This window comes from Mchenga conophoros, linkage group LG15 (genome assembly GCF_057382185.1).
Source record: "Mchenga conophoros isolate Kocher_MC1m ecotype Shallow Benthic linkage group LG15, M_conophoros_male_GT1.1, whole genome shotgun sequence".
Taxonomy (NCBI): Eukaryota; Metazoa; Chordata; class Actinopteri; order Cichliformes; family Cichlidae; genus Mchenga; species Mchenga conophoros.
The window spans coordinates 21314619-21339343 of record NC_140540.1 but is presented as its reverse complement, the minus strand read 5'-3'; the positions used below and the strand labels follow the sequence as shown (position 1 = coordinate 21339343).

Sequence of the window (24725 nt, the reverse complement as noted above, 5' to 3'; positions counted from 1 at the left end):
AACAATCCATGTAAAATGCAATACTTACCTGTTGGTTTGTTGAAAGATGCGTATAATGGAGGCAACCGTTGACCGCCTCAAATTGGGCTGCACTCTTTCACCAGCCTCTCTTAGAGTTTTGCAAATGTGACAACTGTTTGGACAAACGCTTGTTAGCGACTGCAAAAAACTGTAAAAGATGCCTATTGCTCTGTCCCCCAGGCAGCTTTGGGACATTCTGATCACTGCCTGGTCCATCTTATTCCAGTTTATAGGCAATAACTAAAACGTGCCAAGTCTATAGTCAAAACTGTGAAGAAGTGGACTAACGCAGCAAAGCAGGAACCAAGGCCAAGGAGGACGCCTACAGAAGCGGTTACAGGGCCCTGTAAGAGCAAGCCAGGAGCACACTGACCAGGGAAATCAAAGCGGCTAAAAGGATCTACTCCCAGAAGCTGAAAGAGTTTGCCTACCAGGCAAACAGGTCGGTGGACGATGCGGTGAACATGGGACTGCATTACATCCTGCAACATCTTGACCGCCCAGGGAACTTGTGCCAGGGTCCTGTTTGTGGACTTTAGTTTGGCATTTAATACCACTGTGCCTGAACTTCTCTCCTTCAAACTCTCCCAGCACAGCGTATCACCAGCTACCTGTCGGTGGATCACCAGCACAATGGGGGGGTGTTGATATAACAATGCAGCTGAAAGTCAACAAAGAAAGATGTCGAGGCAATGGTGCATCTGCCGCTATGGCTTGACTCCAGGTTTCCCCAATCTTATAAAGAGTACATTTGCATAATAACTGAAACTAGCCCACTGAATGAACAATGGGATATGAAGTCAGTTCCTTGATCATAAATATGCAAATTGTCATGACCATTGATCAACAACCACTGATCAAAGTGACTGATGAAGTCACTTGGATGACTGACGAAACGTGTCTCCCACTGAAAACGCTATGTCCAGATAAACAGAATCAACCTCAGATGCAGACATAAACAAGGTTACTTCTAAAAGTTTGCAAATGAGCTCTTCAGTTAAGGGCCACCGAGCAACCAAAAGCCTACATAAGGCACAGCACCAGCTGCTCAGATTTTACCATTGACTTGCTAAAATTTAAAGTGGAGTGGATTCGACAGAGACTTGCAATGCTTCTAGATGAGAATATTCTTAAAAAGATGTTTGGATTCATTGAGAAGACTCGTCTAGCACAGCATGAGAAGTAGGGATGGGTATTGATAAGATTTTAACGATTCCGATTCCATTTTCGATTCTGTTTAACGATTCGATTCCTTATCGATTCTTTTTTTTTTTAAAGGAGAACACTAAAGTCGATTAGCTTAGAACTGTGTTTTATATCTTCTCTTTGAACAAGATAGAAATTTAGGAGTAACATGGCCTTACAAACCCAACAGTGAGATCTTAAGAGATCCACAGCCTACGGCTCTTCAATGGGGTGTCACAGGGTCCCCAGGAAAAAAAATGTATATGTAAAATAATAAAATAAATATTCTCCTGTAGCAATAACAAAGTATAACATAAATTATTCTGTAGCAATTACACAAGAATATCCAGTAATGTCCCTGCCTACAATTAAACACATTCACTTACCAAAGTGAAATCGGGGGCATCTGCTGTGGCAAATGGGTGCAAGCCTTTGACCACAAACTTAGACACTGCTGGGTGACATTCGTCTATCCTGGCCTGAAAGGAGATGCTACCGGTAGACTGCAGCGAGAACTGCCAGCATCTGAGCCAGCCAGACTCTGTCTCTCTCATCATGGTTATCTAAATGCAACGCACAGTAATAGCAGGTTTTGTAATAAGGTAAATCGCGCTAACATAATATGCAATGCTAATTGATTAGTTACCTGCAGTATTAACGGGAGAGGACGTGGAAACGCTACCGCTGCTGCTGGGTTGAGCTTCGCTAGTCCGGAGCGGATCAAAAACACGACATTCGTTGAAAGCAATCGCGTGTTTTTTGAGCAAATGTTTTTGCATATTCGTAGTGTTTCCTCCCTTTGATGAAATCTCTACTTTGCAAGTATTGCACGTTGCCCTGTTGTCATCCTTTCTCATAAAGTGTAACCAAACTTTTGAGCGTTTGTGCCGCTCAGGCGCCGTGTTTCCTACTGGGTAAAAGACGCTACTCAACGTGATGACGTCATTCGGGGCGACTGGAATCGATAAGGGAATCGTTTTTAAAAGTGGCAAACGATTCCAAGGAATTGAAACAGTGGGAACCGGTTCTCAACAAGAACCGGTTTTCGATACCCATCCCTAATGAGAAGTCTAAGACCAGGCAACGAAGGAAGTTTGACTTACTTGTTGTGCGTCAGAAACCACAGGAAGATACAAACACAGTGTCCTCAGTGGCCAGAGGAGAAGAAGGATGCCACAATGAGGATGTGGACCAGTGGGTGAAAAATATGTCTGACAGACAGCTCACCCAAGCAGAGAAAATATTCTTGCAAAAGGGTTGAACTTTGCTGTGATGCAACTGGAACTGATCACAGCTACAGAAACAACAATTTGAAACACCAACATTGCAGACATGGAAGCAGAGCAACTACAGACAAAGTTTTCTGCCTGTCTCACCAATGCAAAGCCCCCAGTATCCAACATAAGTATGGAGGAGAGGAAGGCACTCACATCACTTAGTAATGACAATAACATTATCATCCTTCCGGTAGACAAGGGTAGGCACATGGTTTTTGCTAAACCAAAAAGACTATATTGAGAAAAAAGTTTCACTGCTCAGTGACAAAAATACTTATGAGCCCCTGAAACAAGACCCAGGAAGTGGTTACAGGAAGAGGGTGATAGACTAGCTATGTCCCAAAACGTAGGCTGCATCCTCCTGTGGCCGCATTTGAAGGCCGATTACGTCACAGCGACGCGACGAAGGCTGTCCCAATCCGTCGACTCCTCCGAATCCGGTAGACACATGCGTCCTCCTTTTCCCCAGATTTGAAGGATGGCCCACCATATCCCAGAATTCATAGCATGGCCCAGCCAATTCCATTTTCTAACAATGGCGGCCGCTACTAATTTTAATATTACTATTATTAATCTTTCTGGGTCACAAAATAAAATTTTAAATATATTTTCAGACGAGAAAGTAACCGTGTAAACTTCAAATAGGCACCTAAAGAAAGCTCTAGCCGATCCAGGAGAGAAGGACAACCGCTGCCTAAGCGAAAACCTGTAGTGATCTTGTATGTGTCAGGAGTATCGGAACAGTCGTGACACATTTTATCTAAACACCAGGTCTCTGTGGCTTTTAAACCCCAAAACACGCTGCGTCAAAAAATTTGTCCACCCCAAGGATCGGGTCCCCCGACACAAACAGAGTAACATAGTGTATGCTGTTAAGTGCCAGGAGGATTGCCAGGATTTATACATCGGGGAAACCAAACAACCTCTGGTGAAGCCTATGGCACAACACAGAAGAGCTACCTCGTCAGGCCAGGACTCTGCAGTCTATTTACACTTACAGGCCAATTGAATTGTAGACATCCTGGACAGGGAGGAACACTGATTTAAGTCAAGAAGGCCATTTACTTGATTCAGGGGAATCAAGGGAAAGACCATCTCTGAATCAAGGGGGGCCTAAGGGTACATCTTTTGCCATCTTACAATGCTGTGATAGCAGCTATTCCCCAACTCTCTGTGAATGGTACTCATGGCCCTTGATCAGTGGTCCTTGATCAATGGCCATTGATTGATGGGCTTTTATCAGTGACTGTTGATCAATGGTCATAACAATTTGCATATTAATGATCAAGGAACTGACCTCCCAGCCCACTGTTCATTCACTGAGCTAGTTTCAGTTATTGTGCAATTTACTGTTTATGAGGTTGAGGAAACCTGCAGTCAGCTGAGGCTGAAGAAGTCCTTGGATGACTGATGAAAATTTTCTCCCATTGAAAACGCTACGTCCAGATGAACAGAATCAACCTTTTAGGATTTATTTAGTTGGATGACTGAGCATGCATGAAGACAACCACAGTTTTGGTTCTTGTGCAGTCATTTCCCTTGTTGGAGAGTTTAAAAAAATGACGGTCTTGATTTTTGTAAAGGAGTCGCTCTCATGACTCATCAAGTGACACCACTCACTGGCCAAATGGTAATATTGAGGAGGGGCTCAGCATAAAACCACTACCCTTTTTGTTAAAAAGAGCCAGCCAGTCTGATTCAGTTTTCTGACAAGTGTTCCTCCTACTGAGAGGAGACATCAGGCAGGATACTGAACACGTTGGACAGATCGACGTTTGGCTTGGATATGGTTTGGTATCCACCCTAAACAGCTGGAGGCACAGGTTTAAATCTTGGCTCAATACATACTTCCCCAAAGAAATTAAAGGAACACTCTGAAAACACATGAGATCTAAATGAGAAAAATAAAATCATGTTGGGTGTCCATACTGATATGAAATGGGTAAGGTTTTAGAAACAAAAAGAAGAAAACAATTTGATTGTTTGATAAAATTTTCATTTCATTTATTGATTGAAAATAAAAATTAGCAGCCTGCAGAGGCCTGACCTCAAAAACCCACCAAAAATCTGAGTGAAGAAATGATGCAGCAGCCTTGTAGCAATTCAAACTGGTACTCACGGTGTGACGTAAAGCGGCAGTTAGACACAGCATGGCGTAAATCTGCACAAACATTTACAAATACGCTTGTACTTCTTGAAGTCCACATATGAGTCACACACAGTGCTCCTGTACATGTTTTAACAAGTTTACACTGTATGTTTGTCTTGTGACTGTGCATGTATTTCTGTGTGTGCGTGTGTGTGTGTGTGTGTGTGTGTGTGCGTGTGTGGGTGCGCAGGTCCACAGGCAGCAGGTGGAGGCTCTTCAGCAGCAGTTTAAACAGAGAGACAGTTTGTAATCAAATGGCAGCTGCTGAGTGAAAACTGCCCTAATTAGAAAACTCTGTTATGCCACACTGCTGACTAGTGGTCAGATTATGTACTGCCCCATCAACTACTGAATGCAGACTGGCATACAGCAGACTGTGAAGTAAAATACAGTCTGTGACTTTGTCTGATGTAAATGTATCACATTCGAAACAGTTTTTGAGTATCCAGAACTGTGAACTATTGTTGCTTATCTGAAATAAAATATTTCCTGACAAAATAGTGTCATAAACTATAGCAATACAAAGCTCAGTATACAGGCCAAAAGTTCAGTTTCTTTCTTTAATTTTTCACCTGTCAACTGTGTCTCATCCTCACTGCTCACTATGAATTTAACCAAAAGTCCTTCTAAAAGCATGCCTTGCTGACCGGAGAGCATCAGTTTGAAAAAATAATTTTTAAAAACCACTCAAAGTTTGATAAATTAGCCTCAAAAGATTTCCTTTGGATGGCAAAATTCCACATTAAGGCTTCAGCAGCATGATCAACATATCTGGTTGAGCCCATTACAGCACATTGTGAATGTCGAGCAAGCAGGAAAGAGAAACTATATACAGACAACCACAAGTAATTAGCAGAGTAGTACGTAGCAGGCTGCTGGACCACAGATATTTATGTTACCACACAGTTTAAACTGGTCTGAATCTACTGTGCACGTGCACGAGTGCAACAGCACCATTTGCAACAATCTGCAGCATGTCAGAATTATCCATAGAGCTGAAAGAATTTCATGGACAAGCGGCCACAAGCAATAATCACCTTTAGATTCACCTCTTCAGATTGTTGAACCTGATTAGAGCCACCTGATCAAAAGCTCATGCACATTCACTCATTTGCACAATCAGCACCGCAACAAACTCATATAAGGCCGACCTTTCTGCTCCGTTTGTGAGGCGTTCATCTCACAAAAAAGGAGATTACAGTTTTTGCCCGTTGCCTGAACACATTTTGCAAAACTTTGCTCATTGTGCCAAAACCCTAAACACAAGTAAACATGACACAACACTGGGAAATATACCATTCACATCTGCACCAAATTGAAACTCTACTCTCAAAACCTAAACTCTGCTATCAAAACCTAACATTCCTTTGTCAAAATGTAACTCTGTTGACAAAATGACACATACTTGCATCATATGCAAACACTTACAGAGCAGGGGGAACACACTAGTCTACTTTATATAAAGCACTGCAGTCTTTGATTTCCATTGTTCATTCAGAAGGCATATTGGTACATATTCAGCTCGAAGTCCTTTGACCCTGTCACTGTTCCTCTCAAATGGGACTCTGTAGAGCTGCTTCATGGTGATGCTGTGTTTTCCCAAGATGCGTCTGATGGTGGTGATGCTCACATGGTTTATGCTGTTGAACACTTGCCTGTCTGCAAGTATTTGCTTTCGTAGCTGGTGGAGACGGATGGCATTGTCTGCCCTCACTAGGTCCACAACAGCAAGTTCCTGCCGTTGTGTGAACAGGCGTTGGCGTCCTCCCCCAGAAGGTCTTCGAGTCATTCTAGAGAAATACAACCACATATTGTCATCGGTTTGCTTATTTTTCTTACAGTACTTTACTGTATATACTGTATCATCCACTGTACAACACTGTACTTCAATATAAGTAATCATGGTATGTTTCACAGAAACTACCACTTTGGCTGCAAAAGGAGCCTTAGCACCCTGCAATACCCTGTACACTTGATATGGTAATGGTATATACTGTAGAACAGTACTATAAAACCATCTGAGTAGAGCAGAAGGTATGGAGGTGAAGACAGACCTGTTTTCTAGTCGGAATGTTCGTATTACAGATGCCACTGTGAAGCGGCTTAGATGTGGGTGGACTCTCTGCCCAGCTTCCCTCATAGTCAGGCCGTGGTTGATGACATGGTCCACCAAAGTTGCTCTTATATCATCAGAAATATGGGTCTGTGCATGGCCTCTTTGACCTCCTCCTCCTCTTCCTCTTGCTCTCCCTCCATCCATGCTTGCAAAGTTCTTGAAATGGCTAAACTGAGGGCTTTTTGTGGTTGGCTAATTGGTGTTCAGTTTTGCAAGTAAGTGCCTTCAGGTGTATATTTGAGTGGTTGCAATTACCCGATGTGTTTTGTATTTTGGATACATGTGTTTTCCAAATGGCACCCTGAAATTTCATTTTTGAACGAAGTGTCTTATGTATGAAATAGAGTGTAGCATGCAGGACCATGTGTGTTGCATAAAGGAGTAAGTGTGTTGCATAATTGCAACCAGAGTGCAAAGCAGCACTTTTGTTTAAGGTATGGGTACATGTGTTTGAGGTATGGTAACAAAAGCTTCAAGTTGTGTTACTTTAGTCTAAGCATGGGTTTATAGTGTTCAAGCAATGAGCAAAAACTGTAAAAAGAATCTCACACTACAGGGCTTTAAATAGTTTCTGATCTCAGCAAGCAAAAGGATGATGGGATTATCAGTGCTGTAACATCTCTCTGCTTACATATTGTGCTTTTGTGCCTGTTCTCACCTTCGCCAAGTGCTTTTTCAGAGAGAAATGACTGTAGTTCAGATATCTTTGTTGATGTCTGTGTCTTGTGTAAAATTCATGCATACTGAGGCATTTTGCACGTGTTCCCAACAACAAATGGAACAATTTAAGAATTCATAGTATTAATCGTATTTAAATGTCAGATAAGAAATGAAAGTTCATACAAGTGGTTTTTATTCCTGGCATTGCAAACCCTAAAACTCAACACCAAAACAGTAGATAGCCGCTCAGACAAGCTGTGCTTTGAGGTCACTTTTTTCTTAACCAGCTATTAACTGAACAAATGACATTGTGGCTTCTGTGGTACTGTTTTCCTGGTGCCTTTCAGACATTCATGTACTCTACAGAGACAGAGAAGGACTCACTTGTGTTGTTATGACTATTCTCCACGCTGCCCTCTGCTGATGCCACTTTCTCTGATAAAGAGAGATTTACTGGAAAGACAATTTTACATCTCAGAAATATATTAAGCATTTATTATTTGAGTAAGTATGCCTAACATGCCATGGAAGACAGGAAATGGACTGAGATATGCAATAATAGATTCCAAGTGTGTATCATGTTGCTGAATATGCTTGTTTTAATGTTTTTCCCCCCTTTACAACTTGTTTATATTGTACAGAAATTCTAGAGTCCACCTTTGTGTCTGCAGTGCAAATCTTGTCAGTATCAAATTATCCAGGTATATAAAGGACTGTTAAGTGGTTATTAAGCACCCCAGCAATAATTTATGTGAAAGGACAAAAGATGATGTCAAAGCACTGACTGACCTCATTATAAGTTCATGTGGTGCAAACTGATATGTTCCCTGTGTCAGTTCAGTCGCTGCACAAACTTGATTTTTACTTCCCAAAGTGCATTAGTTCCTCACATGGAGCATAAAAACAGGATTTAAAAAAAAATTTAAATTGCAGCAGCATAGTGTAAATAAGTCAGTTGACTAACATTTAAGCTAACGTTTCAAACTAATACATCAGATCCTCCCCTCCCGTGTCCATTATGTTTGCATTCAAAAATCAAACCTAGTTGATTGTGAAAAACCCAGCCGAAGGCTTCATAAATGGGGTTTAACTAACCCAGTGATTGACCTCACGATGGCTGCATCTGTCTTTTATATACAGTCTGTGTGTAGAGCTGATCATGACACACATGTAACAGCTAGCATATGTAAGGTGGAGCTGTGGCAACCAGACACACTGTTAGTCACGTGGCGAGTCAAGGCAGATGTGGGTCATATCTGGGCCTTAACATTTATTGTTTTCTGCTTTATAGCGTAAACCAGAGAAATATCACCTACACATACAGTTTCCTTCTGATATTTGAAGCTTTGCACTGAGTTGTAACTCATTATTATGACAACAAGCAAACTCTACACAGAAAGTTCCCAGCCAGATGGTTGAGTAGAGCAGGGCGATATGACCAAAAATATTTATCACGATATACATTTGAAAGTTTGCGATAACGATATAACTGACGATATAATTGACACAAAATACTTCACAACTCCACAATTTTATTAGTGCAAAAAAAAAAAAAGAACCCATCAATGTATTTTCACTTAAACAAGCAGCTGTTTTTTGCATTAAAGTTATATAAAAATTTAACAGTGCAAATGCAAATTCCTTGCTGACAGTTTAACCAAAAGGCATTTCCGGTGGAAATTGGCCGACATATCCTCAGCATAACCATGTATAATATCCACAAAACTTAAAAAAGAGGTTATACACACACAATACGCCGCCGTGCCTTTTTCGCCATGTGCATATGAAAACAAAGGCACTGCGCATGCACGTTTTACCCATATTCTATCGTGATATTTCATTTTCTTATCGTTGCATGAAATTATACCGGTATTATCGTGAACAGTATGACATGGCCCAGCCCTATGGTAGAGTCAAACTCAGGTCCTTCTTGCTGTGAGGCAATAGTGCTAACCACTGTTCCACTCAGCTTTAATGCTATATACCTGTCCTTCTGGCAACTTTGTAGAAATTTTGAAACCTTAGTGATCTCCGTAGAAGTCCACATTTTCACCAGTTTTGTGCAGAACCAGATCAGATGCGTGAGAGCAGCAGAGTTCATGGCAAATCCCCTCTTTCTAATAGATGTTTTCAAAGTTTCAAACAACTTAAAGAGCCACAGTACATTTCAGAGCCACACGACAAAAATGTGTACATTAACTACTTTAATTAGAAAAGAGTCACTGTCTCACAGCCCATTAAAATATGTGTTCACGTGGGAGTCTGTCAAAGTCCACTACTAACCAATAACGCTTTTTTATAATCATAAAAACAATCAATCACAGATACGTTTGTCTAAAAGTTTCTTTAACAACCACAGGTTTTCGTGTAAAAGCTAATCTTGTTCCCGTGACTACAGCATATAAAGAAACTCAATTTACCAGCAAATTTGATCATATTTAACATATAAATGAAATATGTTCTGATGCAAGCTACACAAAGGGCTGTAGGATCCTCACTAATGATGTGTTAGGTCAAATAAACAAACCAACCCAGAAAAAAACAGCCTATCAGAGCCTCCAACCCTAAAGAAAACAGTAGAAAAGCACCATGCAGTATAAGTGAGTATTCATTTACACCAGCTAGAGTATGCCACAGGTTAAGTTGATTTGAAGCATTGGCTGATCAATGGAGGATCTTTTGGTCCCCACAACAGCGAATCAAAGTCAGTATCAGCATCCTTATCTGCTGTCACCTTCTCTTCTCTCCTGCTCTTCATCTTGTGTCCTTTGCCTGAAACCAACTGTCCAGTTAGGCTCTGAATCTCCTGTAGGACTGTCCTTATGTCCAGTTCGTGCTGCGAGGCTTTCAGAGTAGCCCTGTTAAATGGAAACGTCCTTATGAAGTCTCCAACCTTCACTGGTGGAATATTTTGTCCATTCCCTGTGGTTTTCTCCGCAGTGATCCGAACTGGCTTTGTGCTGTGAACGTTTGAAAAGAGTCAATTGTCATCCCTTTTTAAAAAATTTTAAAGGTTCTCAAACTGGCTTCAGTTTTATGAATTTCAAGGCATAAAAATGCAATTTTCACCAAAATTGTAAAATATTCCAAGTCAGAAGTAATTTAAGCAATAGTAATAGGTCAAACTTTCCACTTTTAAAACCAACGATTTGTTCTTCGTTTGACATTTTGCAAATTTACAGTACCTGTAAATGTTTGGGAGCTTCCAGGACGCAGCAGGCCGTGTGAACGCTTCCTCACTCTCCTGGGTGTCAGGTGTCAAAGAGGAAACGTCTGTCTCTCCTGAGCGCTGCCTCTCAGCTTCAGTTTCAGAGTTGTCATGGTTTGTAACATCAGACCTGTAAAGAGACCCGTTGTTCATGAGGTACGATACAAGAGGCTGACGAGACTGTCTGTTCAACGCTGACTCATTTGTCCTTGAATCCTGGCCCAGTATCGGGTTTTGGGTCTGGTTGGTGTGGAGTTTGATAGCACTGGTGTTAATTATTCTGCATCTAGCTTCACGTATCTTCGATAATTCAAAAGGCGGAAGGCATCTTTGGTAGTTGGCTTCAAGGTCACGCTGTTTAAGCTTACCCCGTTTTGTCTTTTCAGGCTGATGAGACGTTTTTAGCAGAGGGAGAATTTGAGTGTGCGAGCCCTTGTTACCTCTCTTTTTCTTCTGATGGTTTAACGTTGAGAGCACAGGTGCAGACGGGTGGTTCGCCTTAAAACAAGGTTGCTTGTACCTATGTTTCCGATAAGCTCTGTCTCTTAAGCTGTCGGTCGATGTGTAGTTCATCATATCAATGACATCACTGACTAGCTTTTTCTTCACTGAAATATCAGCTTGGCAGTCCAGTGTGAGTGCAGGGCTGTAGTTGACCTCCAGCAGCCAGGGCTTAAACTTGGCATCTATGAGGATGTCAAATCCAAACAACTCCACACAGTTAGGACAGGAGGGCACTGATGTAGCAATGGCGAGGAGGGTCAGAGTGACGATGTTGTTGATACTCTGCCACAGAAGCAGCTCGTTGATCTGTTGACTGTGGAGAAAATGTCTGAATTTGCTCATGGTCCACTTACATCCCCGGCCCACTCTTCCTTTTTCAGTTTTGTAGAAGGGACCGAACTTGTTGATGCTGGTGTTAGTGAGGTGAGCATACAGGTTATGCAGAGATGACAGGTTGAACTTCTCAGTGGCAAAACGCACCAGGCCTTCTCGATGAATGTACACAGTCAGTGGATGAAAGCTCTTCACACACACGTAAATCCTCAAGTCAAACTTGTAGCCGGAGATCAGCAGAGAGCTGCTAATGTACCTCTGAATGACAACAGAGCAATCATAAACCAAGTCTTTAATATCCTCGAAGATGAAGATCCCTCGACCTCTGGAGAGATCCACAGGCTTAACTATCCAGTAGACCGATGTTCCTCTGGCCAGACGCAGTCTGTTGTACTCAGCCAGGAAGCAGGTGTAGTCATTGGGGAGGATGAAAGTGGTGGGACTGAAGTCATAGAGAGCTGAACCAAATGTTGCTTTCATTCTCCTCAGGTTGCGTGCCAAGCAATCCTAAAGAAATCCGAAAGAAATGCAAATAATTCATTTGGTATAAATTCAGGTTTTCTTTTTAAAAATTACTTTGTTGAAAATGATGTAAAATCTTCCCAAATTAACTAAAACTATCAACAGAATGTGAAGAGACAACCACTGACTTTATATCACAAACATTTATGTGGTGTGCTGAAGATATTTCAGAAGTTGAAGTCAAAGGGCAGTAGATTACCACTTTGCACCACAGGATCATGAGAAAGTGAATCAATACAACCTGTATTTAACAAGGAAAGTCATTAAGAATGTTGTTAATTGCATTTTCCACCAGAAAAGACGAAGCCTGTTCAGGAAATAAGGGCAGGGAAAATAAGAAATATCAAAGAGAACAGCACGTCTGAAACTCAAACACTGGTATAATGCTGACCCCTGGTGATAAAAGTTTAATCAGCAGAGGGTAACGACAAAAAGTACATTTCTAACGGACCTGTTATGCTCTTCCTTGTTGTTCTCATGTACATACTATTACACTTGGTTGAAGTTTCAGATGAAGTGAGCGTATGTACAAGTAGTCAGAGTCTACTAATCATCCATTTACAATTTTTTTTCTTTAATATTTTGCATTCCTGCCCAGATGGCACAGTGGTAGAGTAATTACCACGGACCCTCACTGCAGGAAGGTTCTAGGTTTGAATTTCCTGGTCCAAAATCATGCTTGTTAGTTGAACTGGTTGCAGATGTGTGAATCCCAGAAGTTATGCTTTGTGCTTTTCCAACATTTCAAGCACTGACGCAAAAAAATTTAAACAGCTCAAGAGCTGAGTTTTGTTGTACGAGAGTCGTTTACATTTCTCGACGTAGGAATGAGATTCAAATGAACAGTTTCTTTTTCTGGTAATACGTCTGTCATGACATGAAGTTTAAAAAAAAAATCTATGTAGACGTGCACCTTGCGTGTGATGCCAACAGTTTTAGGATGGTGGTTGAGGCGTTGCCACGGCAGCAGGTTGTGATATTGTGAGGTCTGAAATAAAGAGCCTCTCCAGTAAAGGTTCCAGTCTTCCTCCTCACGCTCTCCTTCATTATACTCCTCCCAGCCTCGCTCCAGAAGCACCTCCCTCACCAGCTCGGGGCCTCTGTCGTGCAGTCTGAACACCAAGGATGCAGCCATGCAGCATCACCCACTATAGATACAACAGAATAACGTCAGAATTTTATTGTAACTTAATTTAATAACCTAAGTTACATTAGCATTTTAGCATTTATAAAATTGGAGGATGTGGTGTGATATAAAAGGAAATTTAGCATGATAAAGTGCCATATAGGAGAAATAGTCATCACTTTATCAAATATTGGCAGACCATAAAACGTGCACGGATATCATCCAAAAAAAACCAACATCCAAATGCATCGCAAAAACATAAGAGAACCTAAAAAAAATAGAGCTGTTTTCCTAAAACACTAACAGTTTAAGCTTTCCAGAAAGTTTTATTTACATTTGATCAAAAGGTGTCATGTCCAAAATTATTCATACCCTTTACAAACTTTCACAGTCTCTGGGAAAATCCAAAGTTCTATATTATTCCAAAAAATCCAAGATGTTCTAAAGCATCCTAAATACCCTGATTAATTGGGAATAGCTGTTTTAATCAGCTCAACAGGTGAAAAAGAGCAGTTCTCTGCAGTTGGCTTGTGGACAGTCATGGCTGGGACAAAGAAGCTCAGGGAGGACCTGCAGCTTTGCATTGTGGCTGTTCACAAGTCAGGAAGGGGCTACAAGGCCATATCTAAATGTTTTCAAGCTCCAGTGGCTACAGTGCAAAGTATTATTAAAAAATACAAGGTGTTCCACGCTGTGGAAAATTGCAGAGGACGTGGTTGGAAGCCAAAAATAACACCTGTGTTGGCGAGGAGGATAGTGAGAGAGGTGAAAATGAATCACCACCAAGGCCATCCTGGTGAATCTGTGCTCTGCTGGTGACAATGTCTCTAGGCAGGCACTCCAACGGACTCTGACACTGCTTGGTTCCATGAATGCAGACCAAGGAGGACGCCACTTCTCCAGATAAGGCACACAAAAGCCCGCCTGGCCTTTGTAAAGGGTCATCTGGACAAAGAAGACGACTTCTGGTCTTCTGTGTTATGGTCAGATGAAACAAAAATTTAATTGTTTGTCCACAATGATGTTTCCTTCATTTAGTGTGAAAAATGAGAAGCCTTCCACCTTAAGGAGACCATCCCCACTGTCATGTGGGAACTTAATGCTTTGGGGGTGTTTTGATGGACCAGGAACCCTAATCACAGTAAATGGCACCATGGAAAAAAGAGCATATATATCGAACAGGTTTGATTACACGGAGCTGCCAGATGTGCCAACTCAAATCTGCGTCAAAATATAAGCATCCATTTGCTTGGCATGTTGATCACAGGCACACCAGTGAGTTTGTGAGCAAAATTACTAGATTTTGAGTGGGAAAATTTCCACATCCTTTTTGTATCTTCTAGGCAAAATTCAACTACAGTTCAAAGATTTCAAACAACGTTGAGCTGCCACTTAACAGTTTATCTCTTGGCTGGACACTCAGCACCTTGTGTGTAATCCAAAGCATTTACACGCTAAATCTGAGACGCCCAAACAAAACCGACACTTTGTCCACCGTCTGCCAAGAAAGAGGGATCAGACTGAAGCTCCAGTATGCCAGCTTACCAATAGGCTCCTTTTTAAAAGGGGGACTATGCTGCATTCCAGACTTTGAAAACCTCTTAAAAACATTTGAACATATGATTGCTTCTTCTCACACAAAACAAAAACAGTGGCAAGGATATTTCCTCACAATGTTTGCAGCAAAGGACAAAATGCAAGAAAGTCTTCATCTGCACTGCTTAAAGAAAATGCACTAATGGATGAAAATTGAATATAAATGTCAAATTTACTGAGCTTACCTTTAAACTGAGTTGAGTTTAAAAGCCGTTGTTTCCTGACAGATAAATGAAAGGTAGGATGCAAAAGTCTTTCTTCTCTGATCACGTTACCCACAGCTTAATACCGACAGGCTTCCTGTTCTCTTAGCTCCTCCTACAGACCAAACTAGACTCTCAGCCTGCTACTGTTGATCGTTGTGGATATATGAAGTACATTTAGAATACAGCACTGGATGTCTATGTTCATATTACACAGTCTCCTTTTCAGACTGGACAAACTTCCCCACAATACCTCCATCACTCGATGTCGAGTCATGACTGATCATCATATACAGCTTTTCAAATGTCAATATTGAGCCTGAATCGCTCTAAACTTTTTTGCTTGCCCCTTCTGCTTTTACAAATTTCATCTTTTGATTCTTGCATGTGGCATGATGCTACTGTAGTGTTTCTGTTGTTCATAAGAAGACGACCATGGTGGCAACAAAAGTTATTGCAACACAGATAAATTTGACTACTCTGCTTAGGCAACAGTTGGATTTCCATTTGTACTGAAGCGAGACCTGCAAGACAGATGGGGTGGGGGTCCAGAGTCTGTTTCAAGTACTTAAAAAAAAATTGGAAATCATGAAATAAGGATGACTTCAACTTACAGCGGGTAGTGCATTATAGAGCTGGGATCATATTTTAGGTTTTGAGTGTTTCCATGCTTCACCTTGAGGTTATTTTCTTTCCCTTTAAGGAAAAAGACAGTAATGGTTGAATAAACAGAACAAATGGCTCAGAAGTGCATTTTTTTGTTTATTGCTGCGCGTCAGTATCCCGATATTTAGCCTGCTCTGGCCGTTTGTTTTAGAGGAGCTGCAATACCAACCATCCTGGGATTTACAAAGGAGTAAAGAAAATTAAATTAGTAAAGGAATTCATATTCTACTAATGTAAAGTAATCCAAGTCACTCAATGAACACCAACCTGCAGCTGAGCTGGTGGTATTCACGGTTCTATTGTATCACAATAGAAGTGTTAGAAATTCTTTAAGTCATCATTGTGTTCTAGCAAATCTAAAAATAGTGCAAGTGCATTAACTGATCACCAGTCTGGAGCAGAGCTGGTGGCATTGTGGGTGCAATTTTAAACAAAAGAAAAACAAATAAAAGCATAATCTCATATCATATTAGAACTCTTAAAATAAGGGGAATTGCTGGATATTTCATACCGCATCCACTCTGAAATCTACATGCATGTAGTCTGCACCAACATCCAACCTGATGAGTATCTTTAGAAAAAAAATAAAAGGACACCAACTGAAAGTTAAACTTTAAACATAAATACACTTTAAATGTTACTGATTATAAATAAAAATAACCTCTAGAGCAGTGGTGTCCAAACCCAGGCCTCGAGGGCTGGTGTCCTGCAGGTTTTAGAGGTGTTCTTGATCCATTACAGCTGATTTAAATGGTTAAATTTAAATCAGCAGGTTTGGCCATCGCACACTAGAACAGACTCTTAAATAAAAATGAGAAAGGGCTACTTTAAATGCATCATGTTTTTAATTTGCAAGTTCATAAGCATTTTCCCTTTCCATTTCACAATCAATTCTACCCCCAGATCAGAAATAGGTCTGGGAAAATGTCCCTAATATAATATTATTTATAAATACACCCGTCTAGCGGTTAATTGCATGGAGGCAGGACCTCACAGCAGACGCATACTCCATAATGTGTTGTACATTATATGTACTGTGGTATTTTTCAATTATTGTATTTACCAACATCAAGAAGACATAAGCAAAGAAAGACCACACAATGGTGCATGTTTAAAAAAAGGAGAGTTTACTGGTCAAAATTATTTATTAAACAAATAAACACTTTTTTTAAACCACCAACAAATACACGTTCAAAGCAACAACGGCAGCCCAATATCAGACAGAATTCCACTCTGCAGAGTGAGCAATCATTATGAAGCAGTTGGTTCTCTTTTGTGGATTCAAGCTGCTCTTCATATTTTTGGCCAGAAGATGTCACCAGAGAGGACTGCTGAAAAGCTTCGAGTAATGAACCGTTTTTTCCCCAATACAAGCTTCAGAAAGCTTCATTTGGCCATCACTAATTATTAATATTCAGCTAAAAATCCACACTTTGTAGTACGTATGTTTTTATGCTGTACCTGTTGACATGCAGAAGGCAGCCAGCAGCCACAGAAGGCAGCAAGGAATCTTTTGAGAAAGAAAAGTTGTAAAAGCTTTTGTCTCTCGGATATATACATGTTACCATCTCCACAGGTGTCATCACTTCCACTGATTACAGCGTTGCAAATTACAATTAAACCACAAGATGACGCTACATTATTCCTGTTTGGCTGTGATAGAAGAGACATTTTACAGGGAGGCGACATACACTCAATCTTGAACCGATATTATGGGAGAGACAGCAAAATGTCATTTATTATGCATTTGAGCTGAAGGGGAAACTCCTGAGATTAATAATTGATTTTTTTCCTTTACCCTTCTGAACCAATCTATAAAATACGCTGGGTATAGAATTTTTTGTGAAAGTGTCTTTTTATTTTTTTTAATGAAAACATGTTATGTCATGCATTTGTTCTCTAATGCCCTTCCTATGTGGAAGTCATGGGAATCTAATGTGCTTGCAAAAGATGTGTATTCTCTCCCCCCCCCCCCCCATCACCTGTGAATCTGTCCAGTAAAATCCAAATAAACAACTACCTCGAACTCTTCATATGTATTCTGGAGATATGACTGCTTAAATGAATATTTGAATGATTACTGGAAAAGTATTTTAAAATGACTGCTGTGCAGCATAGTGATGTAGTGATTAACACTGTTGGCTCACAGCAAGGTGTTGGGTTGAATACACTAGCTGAAGGATTTCATATTTGTGTGGTGTCTCTCCACTTCCTCCCATGATGCAAAGATTTGCCTGGGTTAGGTTATGGTAACAATAACAACAGTGTTAAGACAAACTACTCCTGTCAGGCAGGAGGTACTGCAGTATCCGACCTAAGATAAGACCTGAAAGAAATTTCAGGGTTGCTTTTGTCTGTGCCACATTTACTGTCAATTCAACATGTAATGGTTATAAAATGAAACACGCAATTGTTTAGTTTCACAATTTACCACAGCTGTAGAGTTTATTCAATCTTTCTATGTCCAGCTGGCTCAGATGTTTCCTCTGACCTATCTCCACACCACTCTGCTTAGGCAACACAGTTGGATTTCCATTTGTACTGAAGAAATCCCTGCAAGACCAGGGGGGAGGGTAAACTTATCTGGAGTCTGTTTCAAGTACTTTAAAATTAGAAAATAAAATGAGGAAGTCGTCAACTTACCGCCCGTAGTGCATTATGGACGCGAGATCATATGGTAGGTTTTGAGTGTTTCCATGCTTCACCTTGAAGTTATTTTCTTTACCTTTAAGGAAAAAGAAATCCAAAATGGCATAGTTGAACATGATGCACCTACTGTATCACAATAATAGCCAAAGTAATTTCTTCATACTCAAGTTAATGTTCCTTTTTTGATGTGCATTACAAGAGACTGTTATAGTTCTTGTTTCAAGAAGATGAAGGCTTTGACAAGGAGGGACTGAGCTGGCAGGAGAGGATCTTAACATTCATGTGCACAAAGTCATACTTTACATTCCATCGACACCACTGGGGGCATATTTTCCATTATACAAACCAAGAGGTCTCACTTTTACTGACCAAAGACTTCAATTGCATCCAAAGGAACTGGGCTGAGTGAACAATCTGGATACAACTTGTTTTTAACTGCATTACAACTAATGCAAAAAGCAAACAAGCTTGTGTACCTGCCACAATATTCTGCCAGTTCACTGTGACATATTTATCCCGGTCTTCACGAGTGTGTTCATGATACAGTCCCAGAGCATGGAGCAGTTCATGGCAAAGGTTCCCCACGGTGCACTCTGAAGCAAAGAAGAGCCGCTGGGCTCCTCCTTGACAACCAACGAATGAGGCACAGCTAGGTGCAAAATAAATAAATGTTAGAGTTCAACCACTCAGTTCTGACCTGAGATTCTCCCTTAATGTCTGAATATATGGATAATGGAGGCTGAAACCAAAATGTACCAAATTGAATGGAACAGGCCTCAATTTGTGTCACAAACTAGTAATAAGATTAAATAATTGTTGGGCAGGCTTTAATGAGTGCCTACTTTATGGGCTTTCCCTTTTGCTGCCAAGCATGTCGTTTCCCCATCTATTAATCTTTCATTAAAGCTTTTCTTCCCCATCCCTTTCTAGTATCCAGTGTTCAAGTCTCTAGTGAAACCACCACAGTATAAAATGGGATTGAATGATTGAAGCCTTTAGAGACAGACCTGTAATAAAAACAGGAGTGGCAAAGGGCAGGCCCGCAAATGCTGGAAGTTTCTGATTTTCCTTACTGTTGCTTTGCCATAACAAATTGTTTCCTTGGAAACAATTTGTTATGGCAATTTCCTGTACTGCTTCATCTTTAACAAAATAACAAACCTACCCAGAGATAGTTGACTTCTTACCCATTGCCAGTCACAAGCTTCAAATAGCTCGACTCGGTGTCTCGTTTCTTAAAACGAATACATGTGACATCCGATATCATCTTAAAGGCAGCTTTAATTTCTGCCTCTCGGGAAACTGTTGGAGTCAAAACCAAATCAGTTATCATTCAGTAATCAAATATCTGGTCCTATTTGAGGGACAACAACCTACCCAGTTCATCAGTGATGATGTAAGAGGTGGTGGCATCCGGCCACAGAGTGTGTACAGCATTTCTGCTCTCCTGCAAGTTTAAACATACAGCAATCAGCAGTACCACACAAAACATAAATAAATATAAAACCCCTCCATCTTACCGGAATTAGAATGTCTCCCTCCTGGACTGGCATGTCTTGATCAAACTCTGACAAAGTGCAGGATTTAAAAATCAGAAAAAGTAGTCATTGGACATGAAAATTAAGTGGTTTAGTGTGGCCCACTAATCAAGAGGCTGGTTTTTCCATCTGGAGTAAGGCTCAATTTTGTGATTGGCTGTTCCATGGCCATATGTGCAAGGCAAGAGGCAGCGAGATAAGAAAGATCCCACAACAGAGCCAGCTGATTGGACATCAATTAACTGAAATAGTGCTTGATGGGATCTGACTATCTCATCTGGGCTGGCTAAAGCATCTTAAATACTGTCTATAATAGGATGTGTATAAGTGCTAACACTAGCTAATCTGCCAGGATTGTGGCCAGTCTAATCTCATGCTATGCTCAAGTTTTACCTTTCAAAGTTTCTGCACTCTTATTCTTTGAAGATTCAGGTTCTGGAGCTGCAGCACCTGCAGACAGCCACATATTTAGAACACCTCAAACATAAAACCTGACAGTCTGAAGTCTTGTGAAAACAGACCTGGAGCAGAGCCAGTTGTATTTGAAGTAATGTGGGTGTCATTGAAAGATGTGGCGTAGTCTGAAACAGAAACGCATTCAACGTCCATCATGTTTACACTTTTAAGCATGTACAAAATACTAATACTAAAAACTAATTGTGAAGATGTAAACCACAAAAATAATGACCAACCTGCAGCAGGACTGGTGGCATTCAGGGCATCAGTTAAAAATCGTGGACCAACTAAACCAACTACAAGTACGCACAATGTTTTTAAATCAAGAAGGATACAATTAATCTGCAGGAGCTGTCTGTCAATGTCTAATCTTAGAACAGTAGACTAGTGCAAGTGAGTCAAGCCAACACAAAACTGTAGCAGAGTCTGTATTATTGTGGGTGTCATTCAAATTTAAGGGATAATCTGAAACAAACATCCAATATTGACCATCTTTCCAATTTTTAAGCATGTACACAGTAAACTAACACTAATGGCCTTCCAATGACAAAGCAATTATTTGCACCAACCTTCAGCAAGACTGGTGATATTCAGAGCATAATTTAAAGGAGTTGCACCACCTGAAATATAAAGCACATCCAGGGTTTACATTGTGCATTACAGATTCCATATAAATGACCGTAACAATACAAAAAAATAATAATAATAATCAAAGAATTTCACACACCAACCATCCTGGGATTTACAAGGGAGTTAAGAATAATGATGGAATTCATATTCTACCAATGGAAAATAATCTGAGTCACTCAGTGACCACCAACCTGGAGCAGAGCTGATGGTATTGAAGGTGTCATTTAAATATATGGCATTGTCTGAAACAAACATCAAGTTTCGCTTTTTGAACAGGCAGAGTTATATTAACACTGATGACTTTCCAATGACATAACCCACAGAAACACATTAGCACAAACGTTCAGCAAGACTGCTTGCATTCAGGGCATCATTTAAAGGAGCTGTGCCAACCGAAATGGAAGCAGTGTTTATAAAGCGCACGAAACAAAATACTAAATCTGTTCTTTGGTTATACATAACCATAGAAATGGTACAATTCCCAAAACAATTTTCTTAATTAGAGAAAGCAACAAATGTATAAGGGTGCTAGTGAATTAACCAGATGCCAACCTGGAACAGAGCTCATAGCGTTCAGAGTGTTTTCTAAAAAAATATGATCTGAAAGGCAAAGACCAGTATTGACAATTTCCACTTTTAAGCATGTACAAAATATATTGGACAATAATGGCTTTCCAAAGACATAACTCTAAAATAATTCCGAACCAACCTTCAGCAAGACTGCTGGCATTCAGAGCATCATTTAAAGGAGTTGCACCCACTGAAATGAAAATCCAGTACATATATTTCATATAAATGACCGTAACGATACCAGAATCAAATATTCTGGGTTACTGGACAGCCATTGTATGCAGTGGTCCACACTAAATAATACCAGATGCACAACAACCACCCTGGAGACAGTTAAGTGGACTGGATTCATGATCTAGCAAATGAAAAATATTCTGAGTGATTCAGTGAGCACCAACCTGGAGCAGAGCTGGTGGTATTCATGGTGGGATTTAGAGAAAAGGCATAATCTGAAATAAAAATACAGCTAATATCAATGATGTTTCCACTTATTTTAAGGGTGTAAAGAACTTTCACCATATGACACAAATGAAGCAAAAAATATTCTGTCTGTAGAAACTTCTATTGTATCAAGTGTTAGAAAATCTTTAAGTCATCATTGTATTCTAGCAAATCTAAAAACAGTGCAAGTGCATAAACTGATCACAAGTCTGGAGCAGAGGTGGTGGCATTGTGGGCGTAATTAAAAAAAAAAACATCACATCAAAAATCTATCATGTCACAAGTAAGGGGAACTGCTGCACATCTCACACTGCATCCACTCTGAAATCCACACACACCCCCACACCCACACAAAAATAGGCACTAACTGAAAGTGACACTTTCAATATCTTAACTACATTTGGAAATGTTATTGATTATGAATTAAAAAAACAAACAAACTCTGGAGCTTACCTCTTGGAGTCGCTGCAGTGGTGCTCTCATACCCACCCGTGGTAGTGGCATTTAAAGAAACATTACCTACAAAAATGTAGAATCCTCAGATTTGATATGTTGCAGCATATGCAAATCAAACATGCAAATGAATTTAATGAGCACCAACCTGCGAAAGGACCGGCGGGACTGATGGGAACACTGCCAACTACATACACACAAAAACATTATCACTATTAAGCTAAAAATCCATACTTTGCAGTACATATGTTTTTAGGCTGTACCTGTTGACAGGCAGAAGGCGGCCAGCAGCCACATAATGCAGCAAGACATCTTTTGGCAAAGAGAAAAGCTGTAACAGGTGTTGTCTCTCTGATATAGACATGTTACTGTCTCCACAGGTGTCATCACTTCCACTGATTACAACGGTCCAAACTAAAATTAAACCACTAGATGGTGCTACATTATTTTTGGTTGGCAGTGTAGGAAGAGACATTTCACAAGGAGGCGATATAACACTCAAACAATCTTGAATTGAGATTATGGGAGAGACAGCAAAATGTCATTTATTATGCATTTGAGCTGGATATCATGCCTTTTTTTAATGTGTCATATCATGTATTTGTTCTCTAATGCCCTTGCTTTGTGGAGGTCATGGGACTCTAATGTGGTTGCAAAATATATGTGTTCACCTTTTTGTCCACCTGTGACTCACCTGTAAATCTGCTGTCCAATAAAATCCAAATAAACAAGAACTACTTTTAAAGGACCCTCATAGCTCTTCAACTCTTCTTCATATATATTCTGGAGATCTATGACTGCTTAAATTAATTTTTTTTTTAATGAATACTGGAAGAGAAAGTACTTTTAAATAAATGACTGCTGTGCAGCAGTGGTGGCGTGGTTAGCACTGTTGGCTCACAGCAAGAAGGTCCTGGGTATGAATACACTGGCTAAAGTATTTCATGTTTGTGTGGCGTCTCTCCACTTCCTCCCATAATGCAACGATGTGCCTAGGTTAGGTTGCTGTAACAATAACAGCAGTAAATACCTCAGATTGCTTAGCTGGCTCTGAACCAAGGTTGTCAAACACAGGGACCTGAACCAGCTTGCAAACAAATGTAATCTGGATATTTTTGCAAAGGTGAATATTTTTTGGATTTCATTATATCTTCACTGTTAATTTCATCCAAATCACAGGCCTGAATTATTGCTAATTTTATAGCCTTATTACTGACAGAGGCAGTACCCACAGCCTGGTATACTAAACTAACAAATAACAGATTAAATGTAATAAACTTTCAGTTTATTACTTTGTAAACAAGTAAGTCTGACACCTTTCCCAGTTTCGTTGCTCGAGCATGACCACAAGATGGCGCAAAATGAAAACCTAGAGAAGCTTATGTAATTGTATTTAATGTAATTTGGTCCTGAACTGCAGTTTAGTCACAGCTATGTTCGCTATCAGACTGAAGGATGTCTCACAGTAGAATCCTCTAATAAATGTTGTCAATGTTTCACGAGTGGAAGGTTAGAAGTCAATGAAGCGACTTCAGAACAGGATTGACCTGTAAGACAAACTTCAGGGGCTAAATACTTCGAGTCAACCTCTTGGCTATGTGTCATGAGAAATGTCGCATTCATGTAACGTCGGACATACAGTGACGTATTTGTAACTAGAAAAATTCAACTTGTTTATTCTGTCACTTGGAGAATCACAAGAGTGATAAAATCTTTTCTTGTTGTTAATTCATTTTTTAATCAATAGTGATGCATTGGGGTGATAAGTAGGTTTGATAGGTACATACGTTTGACAGTTACAATAGCTCAAGTCATGATTGTGTGACATGGGTTTTTTGTTAGTGAGTAGCACTGTGTTGTAAATTTGTTCTGTTGTGTATTTTCTTGATTAACTGAAAAAATGATTAAATCTAATTCAGCCCAATTACAGTTTGTTTATCTAAAACTACAGCCCAACAGTCGTCTCAAGTCATCAAATGCAAATATTAGCAATTAACTACGGTTTAGAGTTTGTGAAGTTTGAAGTGATGACTTGGAAAAGAATCTGGTTCAGCACAGCGCAAAACAGTTACAATAATAACAAATGGTTAAAAAAATATGTGTGATTTTTAGTTTAAAGTGGTTTATTGCATGTGGGATTAAAAAAAAATATCAATAAAACAACACCAGTAAGACACGTCATTTTTAGGATTTGTTGGACATCAATAAAAATATTTCAACACTTTAAAAAAATTACAATTTTTAAAAATCCATATAATGTCTTACCCTTTAACACAAAAAATCATGAAAATGAAAGAAGAAGAGTTGATGTGACTGTTGTTACTGTTAATGCTACTTGTTGCTAGTTTCCACATTCATAAATGTAAATTTACAATTACTTTCTTGCTATATGTCCTCATGTATGATCATTTTCTCGTTATTT

General features: G+C 40.0%; 2 protein-coding genes across 4 annotated transcripts; both read right to left on the bottom strand.

Annotated features, from left to right (window-relative positions):
- Positions 1 to 9087: 9087 nt before the first annotated feature.
- ttll2 (tubulin tyrosine ligase-like family, member 2) lies at positions 9088 to 14972 on the bottom strand. Its single transcript, XM_085247420.1, has 4 exons — positions 14883 to 14972; positions 12889 to 13123; positions 10594 to 11960; positions 9088 to 10368 (listed from the first exon to the last, which is right to left on the bottom strand). The coding sequence occupies exons 2-4, from the start codon at positions 13108 to 13110 to the stop codon at positions 10047 to 10049; spliced, it is 1911 nt and encodes a 636-aa protein (XP_085103546.1). The 5' UTR covers positions 13111 to 13123; positions 14883 to 14972; the 3' UTR covers positions 9088 to 10046.
- Positions 14973 to 17976: 3004 nt separating this feature from the next.
- LOC146558254 (hatching enzyme 1.2-like) lies at positions 17977 to 22645 on the bottom strand. 3 transcript variants are annotated; one of them, XM_085246696.1, is made up of 17 exons: positions 22567 to 22645; positions 22452 to 22490; positions 22304 to 22369; positions 21808 to 21858; positions 21549 to 21599; positions 21392 to 21439; positions 21031 to 21081; positions 20779 to 20829; positions 20446 to 20505; positions 20275 to 20334; positions 20147 to 20203; positions 19736 to 19782; positions 19593 to 19662; positions 19403 to 19517; positions 18692 to 18864; positions 18210 to 18291; positions 17977 to 18119 (listed from the first exon to the last, which is right to left on the bottom strand). In XM_085246696.1, exons 1-17 carry the CDS (start codon positions 22613 to 22615, stop codon positions 17987 to 17989), a joined length of 1203 nt encoding a protein of 400 aa, XP_085102822.1. In that variant the 5' UTR covers positions 22616 to 22645; the 3' UTR covers positions 17977 to 17986. The 3 variants fall into 3 exon arrangements, with proteins under 3 accessions (XP_085102822.1, XP_085102823.1, XP_085102824.1); XM_085246697.1 differs by lacking the exon at positions 20446 to 20505; XM_085246698.1 differs by lacking the exons at positions 20275 to 20334; positions 20446 to 20505.
- Positions 22646 to 24725: the final 2080 nt, after the last annotated feature.